The following is a 22,212-nucleotide window of genomic DNA, read 5'->3' on the forward strand; positions in this document are numbered from 1 at the left end:
GGCTTTAAGACAAAAAAGATTAAATTACTTCCAAGTAATAAAACTACATCTCTGAACAAAGCTCAAAAATAATTTTAAAAAATGAAAATATTCAGTGCCACCCAACAAGAAAAAATTGCTAATGACAGAAGTCCAGTCAAAAATTGCGTGTTATGCAAACAAATAGGAATGCATGACCCATAATGAGGAGAAAAATTCATCAATTGAAACTGGCCCAGAAAGAACAAAGATGATAGAATTAGAAGTGACCAAGAGGGCTTAATGTTTCCCTCAGCCTGACTAAAATTAGAGGGGTTTATTTGTGACTACAGGTCCTTGGCTTTCATTGTCTTAGAGTGTTTATTTTGAAAACAACAACAACAACTTGTAATTGTAAATTCTTTCCCTGCCCCTTTGAGGCATAAATCTGCCAGCCTTTTGCCAGCTTTATAACCCAGGGAGTTCCTTCTCTAGGACCTGGGAACTATCTCTTTGAAATGTAAACATTGAAGGAGATAGCACCTCTATTGCCCAGTCTCTATGGGAAGGCAGTTAGCAAACAGTGATAACCTAATCATAGCGAAGAACATTTGAAAACTCAGGAACAACCAAGGTGCTTGGTATATTGCCACTGACCAAACTTCCCCTTCCAAGCCACCCAGTACTCACCATTCACTCACCCCAGTAGGATTACACTGGGTGCCAATTAGCAAACAGTGGGACAACTTCAAGAGTCTTAATGTACTTATAATTGGTGTCCCTGACAAAGGGATGAAGACAAATATTTAAAAAACATAATGATGAGAAATTTTCCAAGTTTAATAAAAAGTATGAACACACAGATCCAAGAAATTCAACACACCCCCAAGAACAAAGATATATGCAGAGATCACAGCAACACACATTAAAATCAAATTGCTCAAAGCCAGCAATGAAGAAAGTGTTCTTTTTTTCCATCATTTATAACTACCAAATGTGCCTTAAAATATTTTTTGTATATTTTTCCAGTTTACTGAGACATAATTGACATGTAACATTGTGTAAGTTGAAGGTGTACAATGTGATGATTTGATACACCTACATATTGTGAAATGTTTACAATAATAAGGTTAGTTAACACATCCTTCACTTCACATAATTACCATTTTGTTGTTGTTGTTATGGCGAAAATATTAAAGCTCTACTCTCACAGTAACTTTTGAGTTACTATGTAGTAACTCAATACAATATTATTAACTACAGTCATCACACTGTCTTCCAAAGTGGCTGTATCATTTTGCATTCTCACCAGCAATGAATGAGAATTCCTGTTGCTCCACATCCTAGCCAGCATTTGGTGTCAAGTGTTCTGGATTTTGGACACTCTCATAGGTATGTAGTGGTATTTCACTGTTGTTTTAATTTGCATTTTCCTGATGACATAGGATGTGTGAGCATCTTTTGATATGTTTATTCTCCATCTGCACATCTTTGGTGAAGTGTCTGTTCAAGTCTTTGGCCCATTTTTTAATCCAATTGCTTATCTTCTTATTGTTGAGCTTTAAGAGTTCTCTGTATACTTTGGATAACGGTCCTTTATCAGATGTGTCAAATGTTTTCTCCCAGTCCTTGGCTTGTCCTTTCATTCTCTTGACATTGTCTTTAGCTGAGCAAAAGTTTTTGATTTTAGTGAAGTCTGGTTTATCAATTATTTCACTCATGGATCACACTTTTGCTCTATCCAAAATGTCATCACTATACCCAAGGTCATCCAGTTTTCTCCTATGTTATCTTCTAGAAATTTGATAATTTTGTGTTTCACATTTAGATCTATGATCTGTTTTAAGCTAATTTTGGGGAAAAGTGTAAGGCCTGTGTTTAGATTCTGTTTTTTTTTTTTTTTTTTTTTGGCATGTGGATGTCCAGTTGTTTCAGCACAATTTGTTGAAAAGACTATCTTTGCTCCATTGTATTGCTTTTGCTCCTTTGTCAAAGATTTGTTAACTATATTTATGTGGGTCTATTTCTGGATTCTCTATTCTGTTCCATTGGTCTATTTGTCTGTTCTTTTGTCAGTGCCACACTGTGTTGATTACTGTAGCTTTATAGTAAGTCTTAAAGTCAGGCAGCATCAATCCTTCAACTTGTTCTTGTTCTTCAATATTGTACCAGCTCTTCTGGGTCTTTTACCTCTCCCTATTATCCTTAGAACCAGTTTTTCAATATCCATAAAACAACTTGCTAGGATTTTGATTGGGACTGCATTGAATCCATAGATTGAGTTGGGAAGAACCAGCATCTTGACAGAATTGAGTCTTCCTATCCATGAATAGAAGCATCTTCAAGATATATTTTTGAATGTGATACCATTTTAATTGTTGCTGTTAAGGCTTTTAAACACAGAGTATTGTTCTCCAAGTACACACACACACACACACACACACACACACACACACACACATACAGAGCTCCAAGTCCTTTAGCTCACAAAGAACATGAAATTATAGAATATCATAGTTCTTGGGGAGGAAAAACATGTTTCAGATTTTTACTTTTAGAAAAATAGGGTTTTTAAAGGATTAGCATGGTTTAATTCTTAATTAAATATTGCCTGAAGCTGCACAAAATTACCATAGTATAAAACTAGGAAAATCAAATATTCATGTTTGAATATATTTTTTTTAGAGCTAAAGTATATGATTTAACTTCACCAAGTGAAAAAAGAGTGCCAACTTTGGTAATAATGAAAAAAATATCTTACATTTCTACAAAGCTTTAGAAATTGAAATGTTTTTCTTTGTTTTCTTTGTTTTCCTACTTAGTCTTGGTCTCTTGATGACCTGTACTTCTGTCAAAATCAAAATTTTCATTTAAGAAAAGTAATATAATTTTAAAATGTTTACATCTTGCTTCAGACATGAATAAAACAGCTAAATGTTAATATATTTTCTTATGGGAAACAGAAACTTATGCCTCCTAATAGTTTTTTCTAAATGAGGTTGCCATAAAAAAATTCAACATGTTTATGTTCTTGAGTTGTAACAGGAAGAATTGGTAGAAAGGCAGATTACAGAAACTCTATTCAAAAACCTATGTAAGTTGAAAGAAGCCAGTCATAAATTTCCATTTATATGAAATGCCCAGCATAGGTAAATCTACAGTATTACATTAGATTAGTAATTAACTAAAGCTGTGGGGATTGGCGGGAAATAAGGAGTCACTGCTAATGGATCTAGGGTTTCTTTCTGGACTGATGAAATGTTCTAAAGTTGATTATGGTGACAGTTGCACAACTTTGTGAATATATTTTAAAAACATCAAATTATATGCTTTACAATGAGTTGTACGGTATGTGAATTATATCTCAATAAATCTATTAAAATATGTAAAAAGCAAAGATTATTTTAGTCAAAAGATTTATAGCAATTACGCCTTCTAATTTAATTTTAAAATCACAAAGAGCTTCTGTTAGAAGCATACTTAATCAAATTAAGTATGAAACACGAGTTCTCATCTCTTAATTTGTCTCATTGGCACCCCTATTTTATGAAGAATCAAAAAGCCTCATCACCCACTTCTCTGTGTATTTCATAATTAAACATTGAGAATGTAATTCAAAATGAATTCGAACATTTCACACTTAAACTCTCTCTGTCAATATTAAAATGGCACTTGAACTTATGCATATGATGCTGTTGGTAATGTAATTAAGTTACTCTTGGAAACATTCCCTTTTACATGATTTTTCACTAATTTGGTGACTTGAAATTTGTTAATACATTCTTACTCTCCCCTAACATATGGCGTTTTGAAATCATTGGAGACTGGAGCCTGACCTGTACAAATCTTTCCCACAACCAAATAGTTGATAAAATCACTTTTCTTCTTTGGGATTTTATGCTTTTTTGTGTAAACAATGCAATGTCTAGAATCAGCTAAAGAGCTAAAGCCATCTAAATAGTGAAAAAAAAGTCAGAACAATGGAAAATAGGCCAAAGAAATCATAAAATATATAAAGTATATATTTCACTTTATAATTGATGTTACTAACTAGGAGTACATGCAGTGCTTCCAATGCCAATTGCACAACTGGCAAAAGAGAGAAAAATCATTGAGTGGAAATAAACCAGGACTTGCAGCAAGCAGATATGGTCAAGTTATGACTTTTTCAGTAAAGTTGGTGTATTAAGGTTCTTTAGAGAAACAGGCTAAGACACACACACACACACATATATATATACACACACACATATTCCCAAGATCTACAGTCGGCAAGCTGAAGACCAAGGAGAGCCAGTGGTGAAAGCTCCAGTCCAAGTTAAAAGACCTGAGAACCAGAAGGGCTCATGGTAGAGCTCCCACCTGAGTCAACATGTTCCAGATCCAGGGAAAGCTGATGTTTCAGTTCAAGTCCAAAACCAGGGCAAAACCGATGCCCCAGGTCAGAGACAGTTGGGCAGAAGGAATTCCCTCTTACCTGCACAAGAGTTGGACTTTTTGTTTATTCAGGCCTTCAGTTGATTAGATGAGGCCCACCCACATTAGGAAGGGCAATGTGCTTTACTCAGTCTACTCACTCAAATGCTAATCTCATGCCAAAACACCCTCACAGACACACCCAGAATAACGTTTGACCAGATATCTGGGCACTTGGTGGTGGCCAAGTCAAGTTGATCTTTAACATAAAATGGTCACAACTGGTTTTGGGGATTTCCACAGTCCCCACTCCCCTCCCCAGGTGATGTTTTAGAGCAGCAGATATCAATTAAAGGTGCACACCAGGATAACGAGCTTCTAAAAGCACAGACATGTAATCGGTACTCCTAACCAAATAAATCAAAATCTTTCAAGAGACAGCTGGACAGATATATTTTTAAAAATTATTTTCAGTTGAATCTAATGGATTCTGCTAATTCAGTACAACTGCATTAAAAGATTATTTACCATTTTTTATAATATCCAGATTATCCATGTGAGAACTCTCATGAGATTTCATCAGCAACTCATTTTGTATATATCAGAAGATGTTTAATGTGAATATAGAATTATATCTTCGACCAACTTTGATCGTAACCTCAGAACTATATTACAAAGGAAAATTTCCTCAAGTGATAATTATACATTCTAAAGTGCATTTCAAAGAATACTCTTTGTTCTTGTGTGTCACCTGTGCCTTTTCAGTTCTCCCATATGATACCTCTAAAAATACCAGCTAAAGGAGCCTTCTGTCTTTATGATTTCTTAACTCTCTTTAAAACTTCTGGTACTAATTAGGATGCACCACGGCCCTAAAGAGGAGACAGTGATGCCCTGAGTCTCCACCACATCCATAACCCTTTCTCAACAGAGCAGCTACACTCAGTTCCTCCCACATAACTTGCCATACTTTGAGATGTGATCCTGGGCACAATCCCGAGGATGCCTCACTCAAATGCTGCTGTCTAGAAGGTGGTCAGTGACCCATAAAATAATCTAAGACAGGAACTCATTTCACCAGGGGATAATAATTAAATGAAAAGAGACTGAAAACCACATAAAGCCCTGCACACAGAAGTTCACAGCAGCCTTATCCATAACTGCTAAAACTTGAAAGCAACCAAGATGTCCCTCAGCAGGTAGCTGGATAAACTGTGATACATCCACTCAGTGGAATATTACTTAGCCCTAAAAAGAAAGGAGCTATCAAGCTGTGAAAAGACATGGAGGAAAGCATATCACTAAGTGAAAGAAGCCAGTCTTAAGAAGTTACATACTGTATGATTCCAACTATATGACATTCTGAAAAGGCAAATCTATGGAGACAAGAAAATATCAGTGGTTGCCAGGTGTTGAAGGAGGTGGGGCAAGGAAGAATGAATATGTGGAACACAGAGGATTGGGGGGACAGTAAAAACACTACGTATGATACCATAATGGTGGAAATATATCATCATACATTTGTCTAAACCCACAGAATGTACCCTAAGGTACATTCACACCGAGTAAACCCTAAGGTAAATGGTGGACTTTGGGTGTTTATGATGTGTCAGCATAGGTTCATCCTTGGTAAAAAATGTACCATTCTGTTGAGTGATGTTGACAACTGGAGAGGCTTGTATGTGTAGGGACAGGAGGTATACGGGAAATCTCCACTTCGGAGAGCAGTATAGAGTTTCCTCCAAAAATTAAAAATATAAGTACCATGTGATCCAGCAATCCCACTTCTGGGTATATAACCAAAATAATTGAAATCAGGATCTCTAAGAGATAGGTGCAACCTCACATTTACTGCGTCATTATTCACAACAGCCAAGATACGGAAACAACCCAAACTGACAGATAAATGAATACAGAAAATGAGGTATATACGTACAATGGGATATCATTCAGCCTTAAAAGTAAGGAAATCCTGCCGTTTGCAACAACACGGATGAACCTAGAGGAAATTATGCTAATAAAATAAATCAGTAACAAAAAGACAAACGTAGCATGATGCCACTGATGTGAGGTATTTCTAAAATAGTTAAATTTACACAAGCAGAGAATAGAATGGTGGTTACCAGGGGTTGGGGTTGGGGGAGGGCAAAATGGGGAGTTGTTTTTAAATGAATACAAAGTTTCTGTTGTGTGAGATGAATAAGTTTTAGAGATCTGTTGTACAACATAGTACTTTAGTTAACAATATAGTATTGTGTCCTTTAAAATATTGGGTTGGCCAAAAAGTTCCTTTGGTTTTTAAGTAAACATAAAAGACATATTTTTCATTTTCACCAAGAACTTTATTGAACAACCCTTTTCACCCTTTTCTTCCACTACCTTCTGCCATTTTTCAGGCAACTTCATAATTCCATCTTCCCAAAACTTTTTATCTTTTTGAGCAAGGAACTGTCCCAGGTGCCTTTTACAGTCTTCCAGGGAACTGAAATGTTTTCTATTAAGAGAATTTTGTAAAGACCGAAATAAATGGAAATCCAAAGGTGCACTGTGTGGTGAATATGGTGGATGAATCAGAACTTCCCAGCCAAACTGTAACAGTTTTTGCCTGGTCATCAAAGAAACACGCAGTCTTGCATTATTCTGATGGAAGATTATGCATTTTCTGTTGACTAATTCTGGACACTTTTCATCGAGTGCTGCTTTCAGTTGGTCTAACTGCCAGCAGTACTTGTTGGAATTAATCCTTTGATTTTCCGGGAGGAGCTCATAATAGAGGACTCCCTTCCAATTCCACCACATACACAACATCACTTTCTTTGGATGAAGACCGGCCTTTGGTGTGGTTGGTGGTGGTTCCTTTCACTTGCCCCACAATCTCTTCCATTCCACATTATTGTACAGTATCCACTTTTCATTGCCCATCACAATTTGTTTTAAAAACAGAACTTTTTCATTACATTTTGGTAGAGGATTGCATGCGGAAATACGGTCAAGAAGGTTTTTTTCACTTAACTTATGTAGAACCCAAACATCAAAGCAATTAAAATAACCATTTGCACCAATAGCTGGTGCAAATAGTTTTCAAAACTTGACTTGGATATTTTGAGTATGTTGGCTATCTCCACGTGGTATAACATTGACTGTTCTCAATTAATGTCTCGATTTGATCACCATCAACTTCAACTCGTCTACCGGACCGCGGAGCATCATCCAGTGAGAAATCTCCAGTATGAAACTTCAAAAACCACTTTTGACACATTCGATCACAGCACCTTCTCCATACACTGCACAAATCCTTTTTTGCGTTTCAGTTGTGTTTTTACCTTTCTTGAAATAATAAAGCATAATATGCCGAAAATATTGCTGTTTTCTTCCATCTTCAATATTAAAATGGCTACACAAAAATTCACCATCTTTGATTAGTTTTTGTTTGTTTGTTTGGGTTTTTTTGATTAGCTTTTTTTTAATGCACGCTGATATGACAGCTGTCTCAATACAATCTAACAAAATTGTTTCGAATGAAGTTAAAGACAAAAAGCACTACTAGAGCCATCTTATGAAAAAAAAAAGAAACGAATGAGTTTTTTAGCCAACCCAAAATATTAAAAGGATAGATCTCATGTGAAGTGTTCTTACCACAAACAAGCACACACACACACATACACATAAGAACACAAGAAAAATGCTGGAGGTGATGTATATATTTAGTGCCTCGGTGTGATGGTGGTACCATGGATGTATGCATATATATGTCCAAACTCATCAAAATGCATACACTGTGCTCAATTTTTTGTATATCATTTATACCTCAGTAAAGCTAAACAAAATCATTAGAAACAGTTGGAATGCCCCACCACCAAAAAAAAAAAGTCACCCTCTAAATCCCCCGCAGTCATGTACTCCTAATTCCAGTGTCCTTGTCTTTAAACTATATATTTAAAAAAACAAAAAGGGACGTTTATAGAGTTACAAAATGATACATAATGTATATGAAAAGAATGAACAACTTTTAATTTATTGTTCCAGATCTTTTATACCATAGAGAATTTTTAAATGGCATGCTATGTTTTATAGCTGATTCTTTCACTCAGGTGTATACAATCAACACCTTTGGTGTCAGTACACGGCAGGGCTAAGATGAGCAGAGTGCCTTGATTCAATCTCCTTTTCAACATGAAAACTGCTCCTGCAGGTAAAAATCCTCATGCTATTTACTAAAAGGAAGATCCTTATCTTCAGAATGGTCTTAACTGAATATCCCTGCATAGGGATTTCTTATAGGAAAAGATAAAACCAGAATCTTTGGATGTATGAGGTATGCATCGCTGGAAAGTGTCCTGTCAGCTGGAATAGAAAATAAAGATGTTTTGCAGACTGAATGTTCCTCTCGATGTGAGGCCATTGTCACTGTGTCACTCCTTTAGGGACCTTATATTTTACTTCTTTTCAACCTACTTTTAACATCATTCTCAAACTATTAATTTGTATAGATTAATTAAATATCAGCTGACTCCTTTGTACTGTATTTTAAATTTTAAAATAGTGTTGGTTAACTTAAACATATGCTAAAACATCTGATTTCAACCTATCTTTTCATCATTTTATGTTTCTACAAGTAAAGTAGATTCTGAAGAGCCTAATTTTCTTTCATAATACTTATAATAGCCTTAGAGTTAAGGAAGTCATCTCGGTGTTCTGAGGGTTACCTTGGTGATGTCTATGAATTATCCACTAGTAGTTCAATTAATTCTGACTTATGTAATTTAGTGCTTACATTATTCTTAATTACGTTTGTTTAAAAAGGTCTTGAGGGCACTTGTATGAGCAAAGTGGTGTCCCATAGGCTTCATTGTTCTTATACATTTATAGAATTCTAATATGGTATTTTATCAGCCTCACTCTTTGTCCTGATAAGCTAATTTATATCTGGCAAAGAACAAGCTAAACAGATTTTCATGATGGATAGGATGTTAGGGGCGAAGGTTCACTCCAGTGCCCTGGAAAATCTAAAATCTTCAGGGATGTAGAGCCGTAGCCTCATCAGGTAATAAAAGGCTTGACATGCACACACTGCTTTATTTAAAATAAAATGCCTTTCCATGAAAAAAACTTAAAAGAAATAACTAGCAAAACAAAACAAAAAAAGAAAAACTAGGATCTCAACTACTCTCCTTACACTATAGCCATAGCCACCATTCAGGAATACAAGCATATAGAGCTAGATAAAAAAGCTTTGGTCTTCACAAATCATAACCACGTTTGATCAGCACTGCATAGAGGCAAATGAATAAAGCAGACGTAACGTATATTATCACGAAATTCAGAGTTCAGTGGGAAAGGCAAATAGAAAGTAAACCAAAAAATAATTGCAGTTGATAAGGTCTTTTAAAAATCTTGTACATTTCTCCGAGGGAAAACAGTAAAGGAAGTTTTTTCGGGAATAAAACCATTCCCTTTTATAAAGTGACATGTAAACTGAAGTTAATGGCAAGATGTGACTGGTGGATGGGAGGTGAAAGGGTTGTTGTGTGACTGTTTCGATGGAAAAAAAACAGCCTGAAACAGAAAATATAAACATAAACACACACACACACACATATAAGGCAATGGGTACTCGCTTGTGAATAAGTGAAACAATGTACAGCACTCCTGGGCGGGTCCATACAAACTGTCATCATGTGACCCCCACCCCCATTCTCTCCTGTGTCTAATCTCTGGTCTGATGCAGACTGTCCAGCTAAATGACCTCTGAGAGCTCAGGGCACAGCGGAGTCAGTGACAGAAGGAGAAGGCTGGACTCCAAACACAGGTAGGGAATGTATATGCATCAAAAATAGTTCACTGCTGGGTACTGTCTGCTGGAATTTGGGGCATTGCCTTTTAGAGCAGTTGGGGTGGAAAGAGGGGTATTATTACCGGGCATCCACTGAACTGTCGACATCAGGTGGCTTAGCCAGCTGGACCTGGATAGCGGGAAGTCACTGAAGTGTTTTTATGATCCAGTTTACATTTTGAGAGCTGTCACCCTGCTTGCTGGGTGGACAAGTGAATAGGTCAACAGTGCTGGGCAAGGGACCTAGAAGAGAGGGCAAGAGGAGGAGACAGGATGGCTCCGCCTGGGTGAGGGGAGGGGAGGAGTTAGAATTGACGACCTACATTAATGTTCTGGGTCATTTCTAGGGAGTAGTTCCTTTAAGTCACAAAAATAGCAATATGAGACAGCTTTGAAATTAGCTTCGAGCTAACAACTGTACCCATACTCTACCATATACCTATTTCAATTAAGTATCTTCAAGGATCCTCTCTTTATGTGGGCAGAGTAGCTCCCATTTGACACAACCTTTTTTAAAGTGAAGGTATCAGTATAGAATTTTAGCTACAGATAACTCATAATTCTAACCTTCTATTTCCCTCAAATTAGAAAGGTGTTTTGAGGTGTTTCAGATAAGGCTTCAATGTCAGCTATTAGTACCATAAAGAGGCCCCATGAAGCCTGTGTCTCCCTAAGTACTTCATACAAATATTTATAAAATATTTATAAAATATTCGTGGGCTTCCCTGGTGGCGCAGTGGTTGAGAGTCCGCCTGCCGATGCAGGGGACACAGGTTCGTGCCCCGGTCCGGGAAGATCCCACATGCCGCAGAGCAGCTGGGCCCGTGAGCCACGGCCGCTGAGCCTGCACGTCCAGAGCCTGTGCTCTGGACAGTGAGAGGCCCGCGTACCGCAAAAAAAAAAAAAAAAAAAAAAAAAAATTCGTAAAGGAACACTGTAAATTATAAACTACTAGAAATGTCACTATTATCACAAAAAGGTAAAAGATTTCTAAATAAAATCCTTAAAAAGATACTAGGTAAAAATACAAAATTTTCAAAGGAAAATTAAAAAGTTACAATTTCATTTTTTTAGCTTGAGACCAATTTTAAAATGCTAGCAGTTTTCTTCACATATGGTAAAAATAATCTTCCATTATGAAAAGAATCAGTCATTTATTGTTAAAGCAAGGTACCATACTTATTTGTAATCAATGTTACTTATCTGAATATTTGATTCTCTAGATCATGAGATTTCATAAAACTTGTCATAACAGCACTCTTGGAATTCATAATCTAATTCCAAATCAATATTTACAGACGTGCAGAAGAAAAGCTGACTAAGTATTAGATTCAGCATGGGAACAGCATTTTGAATATAACCATCTCTGCCACTCATCATCTTGGTTGCATTTTAAATACCTATTGAATTTTACAATTAAATTCTCATATTTACTCTTCTCTAAATGTCAGTAATTTAAGAAAGATCTCCCTCTAAAGCACACCAGACTTCCAAATACATTTTTAAAAATTCTGGTCTATTAAACACATCTGTTTCCAGCTCTAAAAATTGCTAAATTTTCCAGCAGCCAGTTTTTAGCCAGGCATGTATTTGTTTGTAAGTTTCATGCATCTAAAAAAGAATTACACGGTATTCAAAAATTTTCATAGATGAAGAGCTGCAGTGAAAGAAAAGGTCATTTATCAGAATTGTTGAGAAGTGGAATAAGAAAGGAGAATTCATGTGAAGGTCCAGAGGATGTATCATAATAACTTTTTCTGATTGTCAGTCAACTTATGGGAATTTAAAATATTTTACACTTTAATTACTGTACAATGACCTTTCTAAATGTACTGTAAGATTATTGTTCTCTTATAATCTATTATAAAACAATTAAACAAAGAATATATAAAAATTACATGGGACTAAGTATTTTTATTTATTGTCTAAAATATTTTTTAAACATTCCATAATGTTTTATAAAAATAACTTAAATATATGTTTATGCCACATGACTTCCAAAGACTCTATGAATATCATAAACCCCCTTTAGGAAGTGGAAAGAAATATTTTTTTAAAATAATCCCATATAAATAATTCAAACAATATTTTTAAAATCTCTGTTAAATTAACTTTCCATCATCTACAATAAAAACTCTTTCTTTCATTCATTGTCACTTTTCTTCAAAGTTCAAAGTTGTAGTTCATCTAACTGAAACATACATTCAAAAGTTTAAATATTTAAATAAATTTCCGTAACAGTCTTGAAGTTTCCTTTGTTCCAAAAGCCCTATTTATTATTATTATTATTTTTGTGTGTGTGTGTGTGTGGTACGCGGGCCTCTCACTGTTGTGGCCTCTCCCGTTGAGGAGCACAGGCTCTGGACACGCAGGCTCAGGACGCGCAGGCTCAGCGGCCATGGCTCATGGGCCCAGCCGCTCTGCAGCATGTGGGATCTTCCCCGACAGGGGCACGAACCCGTGTCACCTGAATCGGCAGGCGGACTCTCAACCACTGCGCCACCAGGGAAGCCCCTAAAAGCCCTATCATTTTATCTAGTAGAAGGGTCACATATGTATTAATATATACTTTTGCATGGGTGTCAAAATATAGACCCAATTTACACTGTAAAATGCTATGTTGATTTTATTTTTTCTCGTCTATAAAGCTTTCTTAAGCAAGTTAAAGTAGACGTTTTCCAATTTGATACTCCAAAATATCATCTTTGAATAGAATTAAACATTTTAAAATATACATATCGTTTTGTAAACCAACTGAAAACCATGACTTTTTTCAAAAACAGCTGCTTTGGAAATGTTAAATTGATGTTATCAAGTCTGCACTGCCCGTTAGTGGCAAGAGATTGTAAATGCATGATTTTAATTAAATTGAAGACCAGTTCTATCTTAAATATTAGTTTTCTCAATCAAATTTAAAACTCGTTATAAGACAAACACACCTACACTGTAAGCATAACACGGTTTTTGTGTTGTGAGATATCGTTCCTGTAGAACATTAATTTACTGTCAGTGTTCACACCCAGAGCCCACGTTCAGTTAGGTACCTGTGAATATAAATATGATGAATCCATCACAAATGCATGTGTGTGTTCACGCATACACTACATACATGCCCACAGTGTAAGCTGGAAACAAAAACACTCTGACAATATAACATGAACTTATAAAGCAGAAATAAACTTTATCTAGCTTATTAGTTAGCTTTGTTTAAATTACCCCTCATTGAAAAATATTCCCAAACTAACCTTCTGTGGTTCTCACTGAAATTACCTTCTGTTAATAAATGATTTTTAGGCAGGAGATATTTGTTTAAGGGTATTAGGAAACTCTCTCCCTCTTTTCATTTACTGACTTTGTTTCTTGTATGTTTTCAATGTAGATGTCATTTTTCAATTCTAGCTATGGAATGGAGAGAATATAAGGTGAAAGGAGAGGGGAAGCAGCTCCCTTTGAGCAATACTCAACAGTTTCCTAAAGCTGAGGAAGAGCTTCTTATTTTTTGGCCTGTGCTGTGGGCCATGCAGGATCTTAGTTCCCCGACCAGGGATCAAACCTGTGTCCCTGCAGTATAAGCACGGAGTCTTAACCACTGGACTGCCAGGGAAGTTCCCCCCACCCCTTTTCTTGGAAAACATTCTTTTATTTTTATTTTATTTATTTATTTTTTTGGCTGTGCCACACGGCATGCAGGATCTTAGTTCTTCAACCAGGGATCCAACCCGTGTCTCCTGCAATGGAAGCATGGAGTCTTAACCACTGGACCACCAGGGAAGTCCCTCCCTCTTTTCAAATCTCAGTGGTCTGCAGGGTTGACATCGTCGACTAGTTCTGAACATCTGCATGATGATTACTAAGCTCTATGAACATCAGGATGTCTGCATGTGACCCATAAATAAGGCAAGTGCTGGCAACTAAGGTTCTTGAATATTCCCTCATGGGATTTCTGCAAACTTGAGTCAATGACTCTACACTTTATCACTTGCTGGAAACAAAGCTGAAACAACATTCGTATGGAATTTCATAGACAAAGAGGAATACTGCTTCCCACTTTTTAAACAACTGATGGAGGAGTGCTTTAGACTAAGGCATGATTACATAACTGATTTCGATATGCAGCTTCTTTCGACAGCTGTCAACACAGGTACAGTTTGTATGTGTGTATATATATATGTATGTATATAGCACACAGACGAACTAAATGCTAACTCATTGGAGAGCATTTAGCTTGTCATTATTTTTGCTCAGTATTTTTCTTTGATTTGCTTTGCTCATTATTCTATCCCACATACTTACCTAGCATAGTGCTTTAGTACACAAAATACACACAATTAATATTATTTAAATAATGAATATTAACAAATCATGGAAAGTGTTCATGACAGCATTTTATTGATGAAAGTGCAAAGGAAATGTATAAAGGCTAATGGCTGATTCTGAGTAACTATAATGCCAATGTGAAAAGAACCTAAATACACTTAAGATAAATTAATATTTTCAGAATGCTTTATAAAAGAGTAAGATAAAGTTGTTTATTATAGATGTTATGATATGATGGCATCTTAGGCTGTCCATCCCCTCACATGTGCCTGGAATGGATAGTTAATTGTGTCATGTGGTTGATCATTAAAAATATGTGTTATTTAGAAAAAGATTTCTTATGGCTTGAGTTTGACTGAGTCCACTATTAATATGTGAGTTCAAATATTCCTTTTATAGAGGGAATTCAATCTTTTAACCTCCTTTCCTCTTGTCTACTCAGTCTTCTGCCCACCAGGTTACACATCGGAACAGAGAAAACAGTCAGTTGCTTCCTTTCCATCATGCGTCTCCCTACCTCTTTCAGACTTTTTGCCTTTGATTCTTTCAGTTCTTCATACTTCCATTTCCACACAGACAAAGCTGACTCCAGCCGTTCTATTTCTTTTTCCAAAGATAAGCGCATTCTAAATAGAGAATTAAAAGCAAAATAGACTTACAATTTTAAAATAATTTTAGGAATGCATTCAATTTTAGATTTTCTATTTTCCTAATTTTTTATATTTGTATATGATCATTGTCATGACAGAAAACTTTTTTCAGCTTATTAAAAATATTGAATAAAAGTTGGTTTACAGTAGTTTAAACACATGTAATTCGGCTTTGCCAGTATTAAAATAATTGACTTTCTGCCTGCTGTCTCCTGAATTATTCATTCATTTCTTTCAATGCTTCTTATTCATATTGTTTCCTTACATGGGAGGATATATATATGTTTCTAATTTTAACATGGTTTTTATCCAACGTCATATCGTGCCTGTATATGAATGAAGAATTCTTTGATATGACAGAGAATACCAAGGAGCCCACATAACCATTTAAGAAATCAGTCATTTATTGGAGATATAAAAATACTTTTTAAATATCTGCAATTCTGTTTTAATAAAGCAGTTTCACTGGGATCTCTATTTAAATTATTTAAAATAATTGAAATTAATTTCTCTATTTGTAGAATAAGTGACAGAACTTGGATGAAAATCTTTAATCCTTTAATATCTCATCACTGATTTATTTTTTCCATGCCCACACATCTATTAGAGTGAGTCGCTGAAAATAATTGTTTATTTCTGGTGGTAACTAGCATATATCCACCTTTGCAAATGGTCAGTCCTCATCTCTGTGGTAGATTATTGTTAAAAATACTCATTCTCTTTCCTCTCCTTCCATGGACAGAGTTGCTTTCCCCATCCCTGGATTCTAGGCTTTGCCAATGGGATATTATCTGATGTGACAGATCACAGAAATCTGAAAAGAATTTGTGTGATTAGTCTTCTTTTATCCCTCAGCCGTCACTGTGAAAAGAGTCTCCCCCTACCCCCCCGCGGGAACTGCTGTCCCCAAATAAACATATGAAGCAGATCTGAGCTCAACCTTACCAAGGAGACAAGCCCAGCTGGTCCAGTGGAGGTCAGCTGACCTTGCATCCAGCCAGGCAAAATACATTGTTGTCTTAAGCTACTGAATTATTATTATTATTTTATGCAGCAAAAGATAGCTGATACAGGAAATGATACTTAAAAGGGGATGCTGCAACAACAAAAATGAAAAATATGTAGACCTAATTTAGGGGTCATATGGTGGACAGGGGCTGGAAAGAAAACATAACAAGCCAGAAAAATAGTGATACATGTTATTTAGTGGTGAAACACAAGATGAAATTGTCACTTGCTGTGCCTTGGACATAGAAAATGTGCCTGACATTACCAATGGGATGCTATTAGGCACGATGTGCCCAAAGACTTAAAAAGTGTTTATGTAACTGGGCTTACTCACTTACATTTTGGCTATGACTATGCGAAATACATACCTGTGCAGGCCCACTGCTCCCAGGGGAAGATAAAAGCCATGAATCACAGCTGAGTTTTCCCTGCAGAGCCCTGTCCAGATTAACCAACCTCCAGTGGCTCACAGACTCCAACTAAATAACTTCTGATTGTTACATGCCTCTAAGATTCTGTAGTTGTTAGTTACAGTCTTACTGTATTTATAATTAGCTAATACACACACAGATCTATTTCAGTGATAACGCTGCTAGAAAGATCTTGGGACATATTCACAGAGCTAGAAGATGCGTCCAGAATCAAAATTGAATGCCATTTCCTTATTTATAAGAAATATGAATCTTCTAGGTAGCAATAGTATGCAAAGAATTCGAAATAGAATTAGGCCATAAATATATTAGTTTAATCCAATCGTTGCATAAGCAGCCCATTAAGGGGCTACATAATAATATTTGTATGAATCAAGCCATAAAGTTGAAAGAGGATAATAAAAGAATTTGTTACAGCTTAACTTCACCTCAAAAGACGTAAGTTGCAAAAGACACCAGCACTATTTATAGGACTCTAATTTGGAATCCCTTATTAACACAGTACGTATATTACAATGAACAAAGAAAAAGGCTGAATAGGTTCTTCAGAACACTCCTACGGATATCCACAGGTCCAGATTAACAACCGCAGCCAAAAATTCTGATAGATAAGTAAATTTAGCCAGCTGATGACACCCCAATTGCTTACCATGATACGATTTTTGCTCTTAGTGACTGTGTTTGAGATTTTAAGAATAGGATTAAATATAGAAATTGGGAACAAATTGCCAAATAGTAACATTTTGTGTTAAATATAGAAAAAATACATAAAAGCCATTGTATATTAAAATATGTTATGTATTTGGCATTCAGGTTTTAAAGTTTTAGATGATAAGGTATTTTTGAATATTTAAAAGAAATTGAGTATTGACTTTAACCTGTAAATTTAAGTTGAAAAATATAATAAAATTGTATTGTTTGTGACTTCATTGAAATACTTAAGAATCACCATATTTATAATTTTAATTTATTAGAATTACATGAGTAGAACATGACAATGTTTTCATCAGTGAAAGGACTATCTTAAATTAATAAAATAATTTTATTAAAGGATATTGATCAAATACATTTGTGTAATGAAGCATACATTGAGAACATTTTCTCAAAATTAATTTTGAGAATTATTTATAAATAGATTAATTTAAAAATTATACTTGAAAATTTGAGAAAAGTCTACATTTTTAAATTTACAAATTCAAAATTATACATGTTGAGACATCAGTGCCAGCTTTTAACATTACACTCTAATAAATCAAATGATAATGTTAGCAAAAAAGCTCATACTAACATAAAAATGATTTATAATTACTGTAGAATAAATGTTGATCCTCGAAATTGTCATCAGAATTACTGTGGCAACTATGCCCTCAGGGGTTTTATAAGAAGTTCAAAAAGAACATTGCAAATTATATTAAACTTTTAGTTACATATAAGTATAGATATAGTCTAAGATATAATTATATGTAGATTATATCTAGACTAAGTATTCAAGGCCAGTTCATGAAATGAAAATAATTTTGAAAAGCATATTAACATGAATAGTTAACCATTTGTATTCTTTATTTAAGGCAGATTAGTCACATTTAAAATATAGCATTATTTCTCTCTTTAAGTATGCATCTTAAATAAAATAACTGATATTTATTAGTTTAGTGAAAGAAAATTATGTATTTCATTCTGTAAAATGGTACAATTTAGAGAAGTGAGAGAACAGGCAATTCATAAAAATTTATTTAATAGCAATGTGATGCTTGGGTGTTTTTCAGCATAGCTTTATAAAAAAAAATTGTGACTATTTGTTTCAAGCATTAGGACATAAGGACTGTGCACACTTAAATTTATGCAGCAGAGGGCACTCTTTAAATCCTTAATTTTCTGGCCTATTCAATTTATTCTCCATTTTAGAGAGATTTTCAAAATTGATTAATTATACTTACATTTATAATCGAAATTTAAACTATCATATTGTTTGAACTACAAGAAGGCAAAAAAAACCCACCTAATTTACTCTAAAGGATATTGCATATTTTATGCACAGATTCTTTAAAAAAAATTACTAAGACAAAGCTCAGAAAAAATATAGTATTTTAATATGATGATATAAACTTTTAAAAATCAGATTGCTAAAATGTATAATATTTGCAGGATCTAAAAAGTAGTGTATGAACCAAAATGATTTTTATGAAAAGATATGATTATATTTCTATGCAATCTTTTGATACTTTGTTAATCATCCCGTAATGATCCCATAATAAATGGGCATAAATTTTAAACATCTAGACAGGAAGATTAATCAAAATTTTTTTCAGAGATAAAAATTCCTAAACATTACTTTCTGGTAATAAATATTAATCATTTTTGAACTGTGTGAAATTTCATTGTAAAATATCTAGTCAGTATTTTCTTAGAGGTCTATTAATGTCAAATTTTTTTGCCAGACAAAAATAATTAATTTGTAATAACATCTAGATATCCATTTTTTCATTAGTCTAAAATTTAGAGTTAGTATTAAATGATGAATAACAAAATTTTTACAAGTATACTTTTAATAAGCAACCTATTTATCATTTCATGATTTCACTATTTATAACTACATATTTCAACTGTAACATGTTTCAATATTTTTCATTTTCATCACCTTTCAGCATTTTCAGCCAATAGCCAAAGCCATACATAGTTAATTTAATTAGAAAAGAGATGACTTTAAAGAATACTGTTAATCTCAGAGACACCCAGGAGAACCAGAGGCCAAGGCTTGGACAAGGCTATGCAGCCAGGAAAAAGACCTGTCTCATGTCACAGAACCGGCCCAATGAAGACCCCACTGCCTGTTGCCTGTACACTCTCCTGATATCAATTATGTGTCCAACAAACAAATATACTCAAAATAGCTAATTTAAATAGAAGACATTAACAGCACAAAGACTCTCTGGGAGAGCCAGTGAAGCAAATTGGGAACCGGCAGTCAGAAATACCAAAGATAAAGCCATAGAAATCCTCCCATCAGCACTTTCTTGGGGCCACCATTTAGGTACAGACATCACAGCATGACCTCAACATCCCCTCAACTCGAGTCTTGGGATGATGTCACCAGAGACTTGAGGCTGCCGCTGCCTCTGAAAACAAGATGTAGCTACTGCCACTGCCTTCTCCCCTCACCAGGATGGATGCTGGTGCCCTCATCTCCTCGGAGGGTTAATTTATGCTAAAACAACTAGGTGGCTACATTTGAATAGCTGTTCCTATGTCAACCGTCTGCACCCTAACTGCAACGGAGACTGAGGTAGAGAATTACTAGTGCTTACTAGTCTACACAGAGAGATAGACTCTCTCATTAGGTACAGGACTGCCCAAACACAAACATACTTTAGAGTAAAAAAGAAATTGTAAAAATACACAAAAATTAACTTGAAATGGATTAAAGACCTTAATTTAAGACCTGAAATGTAAAACACCTGGAAGAAAACATAAGGGGAAAGCTCCTGAATATTAGTAATGGCAGAGATTATTTTGATTCTACATCAAAAGCACAGGTACCAGAAACGCAAAAATAAATAAGTGGGACTATAGCAAACTAGAAAGCTTCTGCACAGCAAAAGAAACAATTAACAAGATGAAAAGATAACCTATGGAATGGAGGAATTATTTGCACACCATACTGGGGTTAATATCCAAAATATATAAAAGGAACTCATACAACTCAGTAGCAAAAAAAAAAAAAAAAAAAAAGATGAATGTACGGCATGATGACTATAGTGAACAACATGGTACCGTATACTTGACATTTGCTAAGAGAGTGGATCATAAGCGTTCTTACCACACACAAAAATAATAACTATGTGAAGTGATGGGTGTGTTAATTAGCTTGATTACGGTAATCATTTCCAAGTATGTATATGCATCAAAACATCATGTTGTATACCTTAAATATATACAAATTGTATTTGTCAGTTATAAGCTTACTGCATAGCCCATTAGTAACAGTGAATAAATAAGTAAAGTAGATCTGACTTTCTATTCTTTAACAATATTACATTAAATAATATTAACCAGACTTGCATGCAATTTTTTCATTGTCTTGAGGAATATTCACAACCAGATATATAGATTTCTTTCTCATGCTAATCATCGGAGCATTTTCAGTTGGCTGTACTATCTCACCAAGATTTAAAATCTCATTTTATTGAGAAAAAAAACATAACATTTAATGAAGCAAAGAAAAATAATTGAAGCATACTGCTCTTCTTATATAGAAAACAAATTAAGAAAATAAAATTGAAAGGGCAATTAAAGCTCACATTGACAGAAAGCTAACATTTTGTAAGGGATGCAGGTGCCATCTGCAGTTTAACTTTAGAACTAATTCTAAAGGCTAAAACAGCACATCAAAATATTTTACCTCATCATCTCTCTTACTTAAGACGTAATATTGCCAAAGTTCCTCTTCCTAAATGCTTAGGTACACCTAGCTCTGTAGGAGGATCAGTCTTCCTGCCCTCATCTCAAATTTCCTACCTGGGAAGGTCGGTTTTTTTAAGAGATCAGAAATATACAAATTCTCAGTACATGAGCAGCTTCCAGATACTGGGTAATCATTCATCAAACTGAACAGTATGAATAATACAAATAATAGATAAACTTTAGTGTTTTAGATGAGGGGGTTCTAGTCAGTCAATGGCGGAAATGATTCCCTGAGTTCTCTAGGTTGATTCCTGTGCTCTAGTCAACAGAAGTTTCCCACTAGCTGGGAACATAGAAAAAATTACATTCACATCTTCTCAACTCCAGCCACCCACTCACTGAGATTCCAGGAGGAAGGATTTAAAAGATCAGACAGATTTATAGTAAAAGCATATACTGTATCCTTGGGAAACATTCTCTTGTGATAGAAAAAAAAGCTTTGCCATGGCCTCACGTGGATTGCAGGCTAATGTTAATTCATGGACGTATCATACCCGTGGGACTGCTTCTTAAAGAGGAGAGTGAGAAAGCAAAATGGAATCAAAGGCCCCGTTTCCCCCTTATTCTTCAGCCTGTCTTTTGTTTATATGCTGAATTTGCTGAGAACTGGGGGACTTACTTAATACTACGGGGATTGTTCATTTATTCCAAGGAAGTCAGATATATATGTACATGTACATGTGCACAAGTGAGAGTGTAAAGACACACATGTGTATCATTAAAACTGGTACTTTGGGGAGTTTACATGCAGGAAACAGCATTTTCACATTGCTCCTATTATGTTATGTAGGTGAAGTAGCATTGGAGAGAAGCCTATAACCACTAAAAAGTTAAATCCTTCAAGGAATGAAGCCCAGAGCTTAGAACTTGACTGAGACCTGGAGTTCCAGAGAAAATTAATTGTTAATATGGGTGCAGGCGTTCAATTTTATTCTCTTTTCTACTAAGGTTGATTGCCTCTGTTAGGAATTTACAATTGATGGTAGAATAATAAATATTTATTCTCTACACAGATATGTGTATTATCACAATCTGTGCATGTGGTGAGGTAAGGCAAAGAATCTGAAAAAGGGAATTAGTGGTAGGAATAAATTTCAGAGGACTTGTGGCTGACAGAAAAGGATCGGCAGATAAAGAG

The 22,212-nt window shown here is 35.1% G+C and overlaps 1 protein-coding gene across 1 annotated transcript in view; it reads right to left on the bottom strand.

Annotated features, from left to right (window-relative positions):
• The window catches only part of CCDC102B (coiled-coil domain containing 102B), a 184,368-nt gene that overhangs the window by 158,441 nt on the left and 3,715 nt on the right, over nt 1-22,212 (bottom strand). Inside the window, exon 3 of the mRNA XM_065890451.1 lies at nt 15,042-15,150. Coding sequence (XP_065746523.1) covers nt 15,042-15,150 — 109 coding nt within the window. The remainder of the gene's footprint in view (nt 1-15,041; nt 15,151-22,212) is intronic.

The sequence above is a fragment of the Phocoena phocoena genome, chromosome 13, assembly GCF_963924675.1.
Source record: "Phocoena phocoena chromosome 13, mPhoPho1.1, whole genome shotgun sequence".
NCBI classification, from domain to species: Eukaryota; Metazoa; Chordata; class Mammalia; order Artiodactyla; family Phocoenidae; genus Phocoena; species Phocoena phocoena.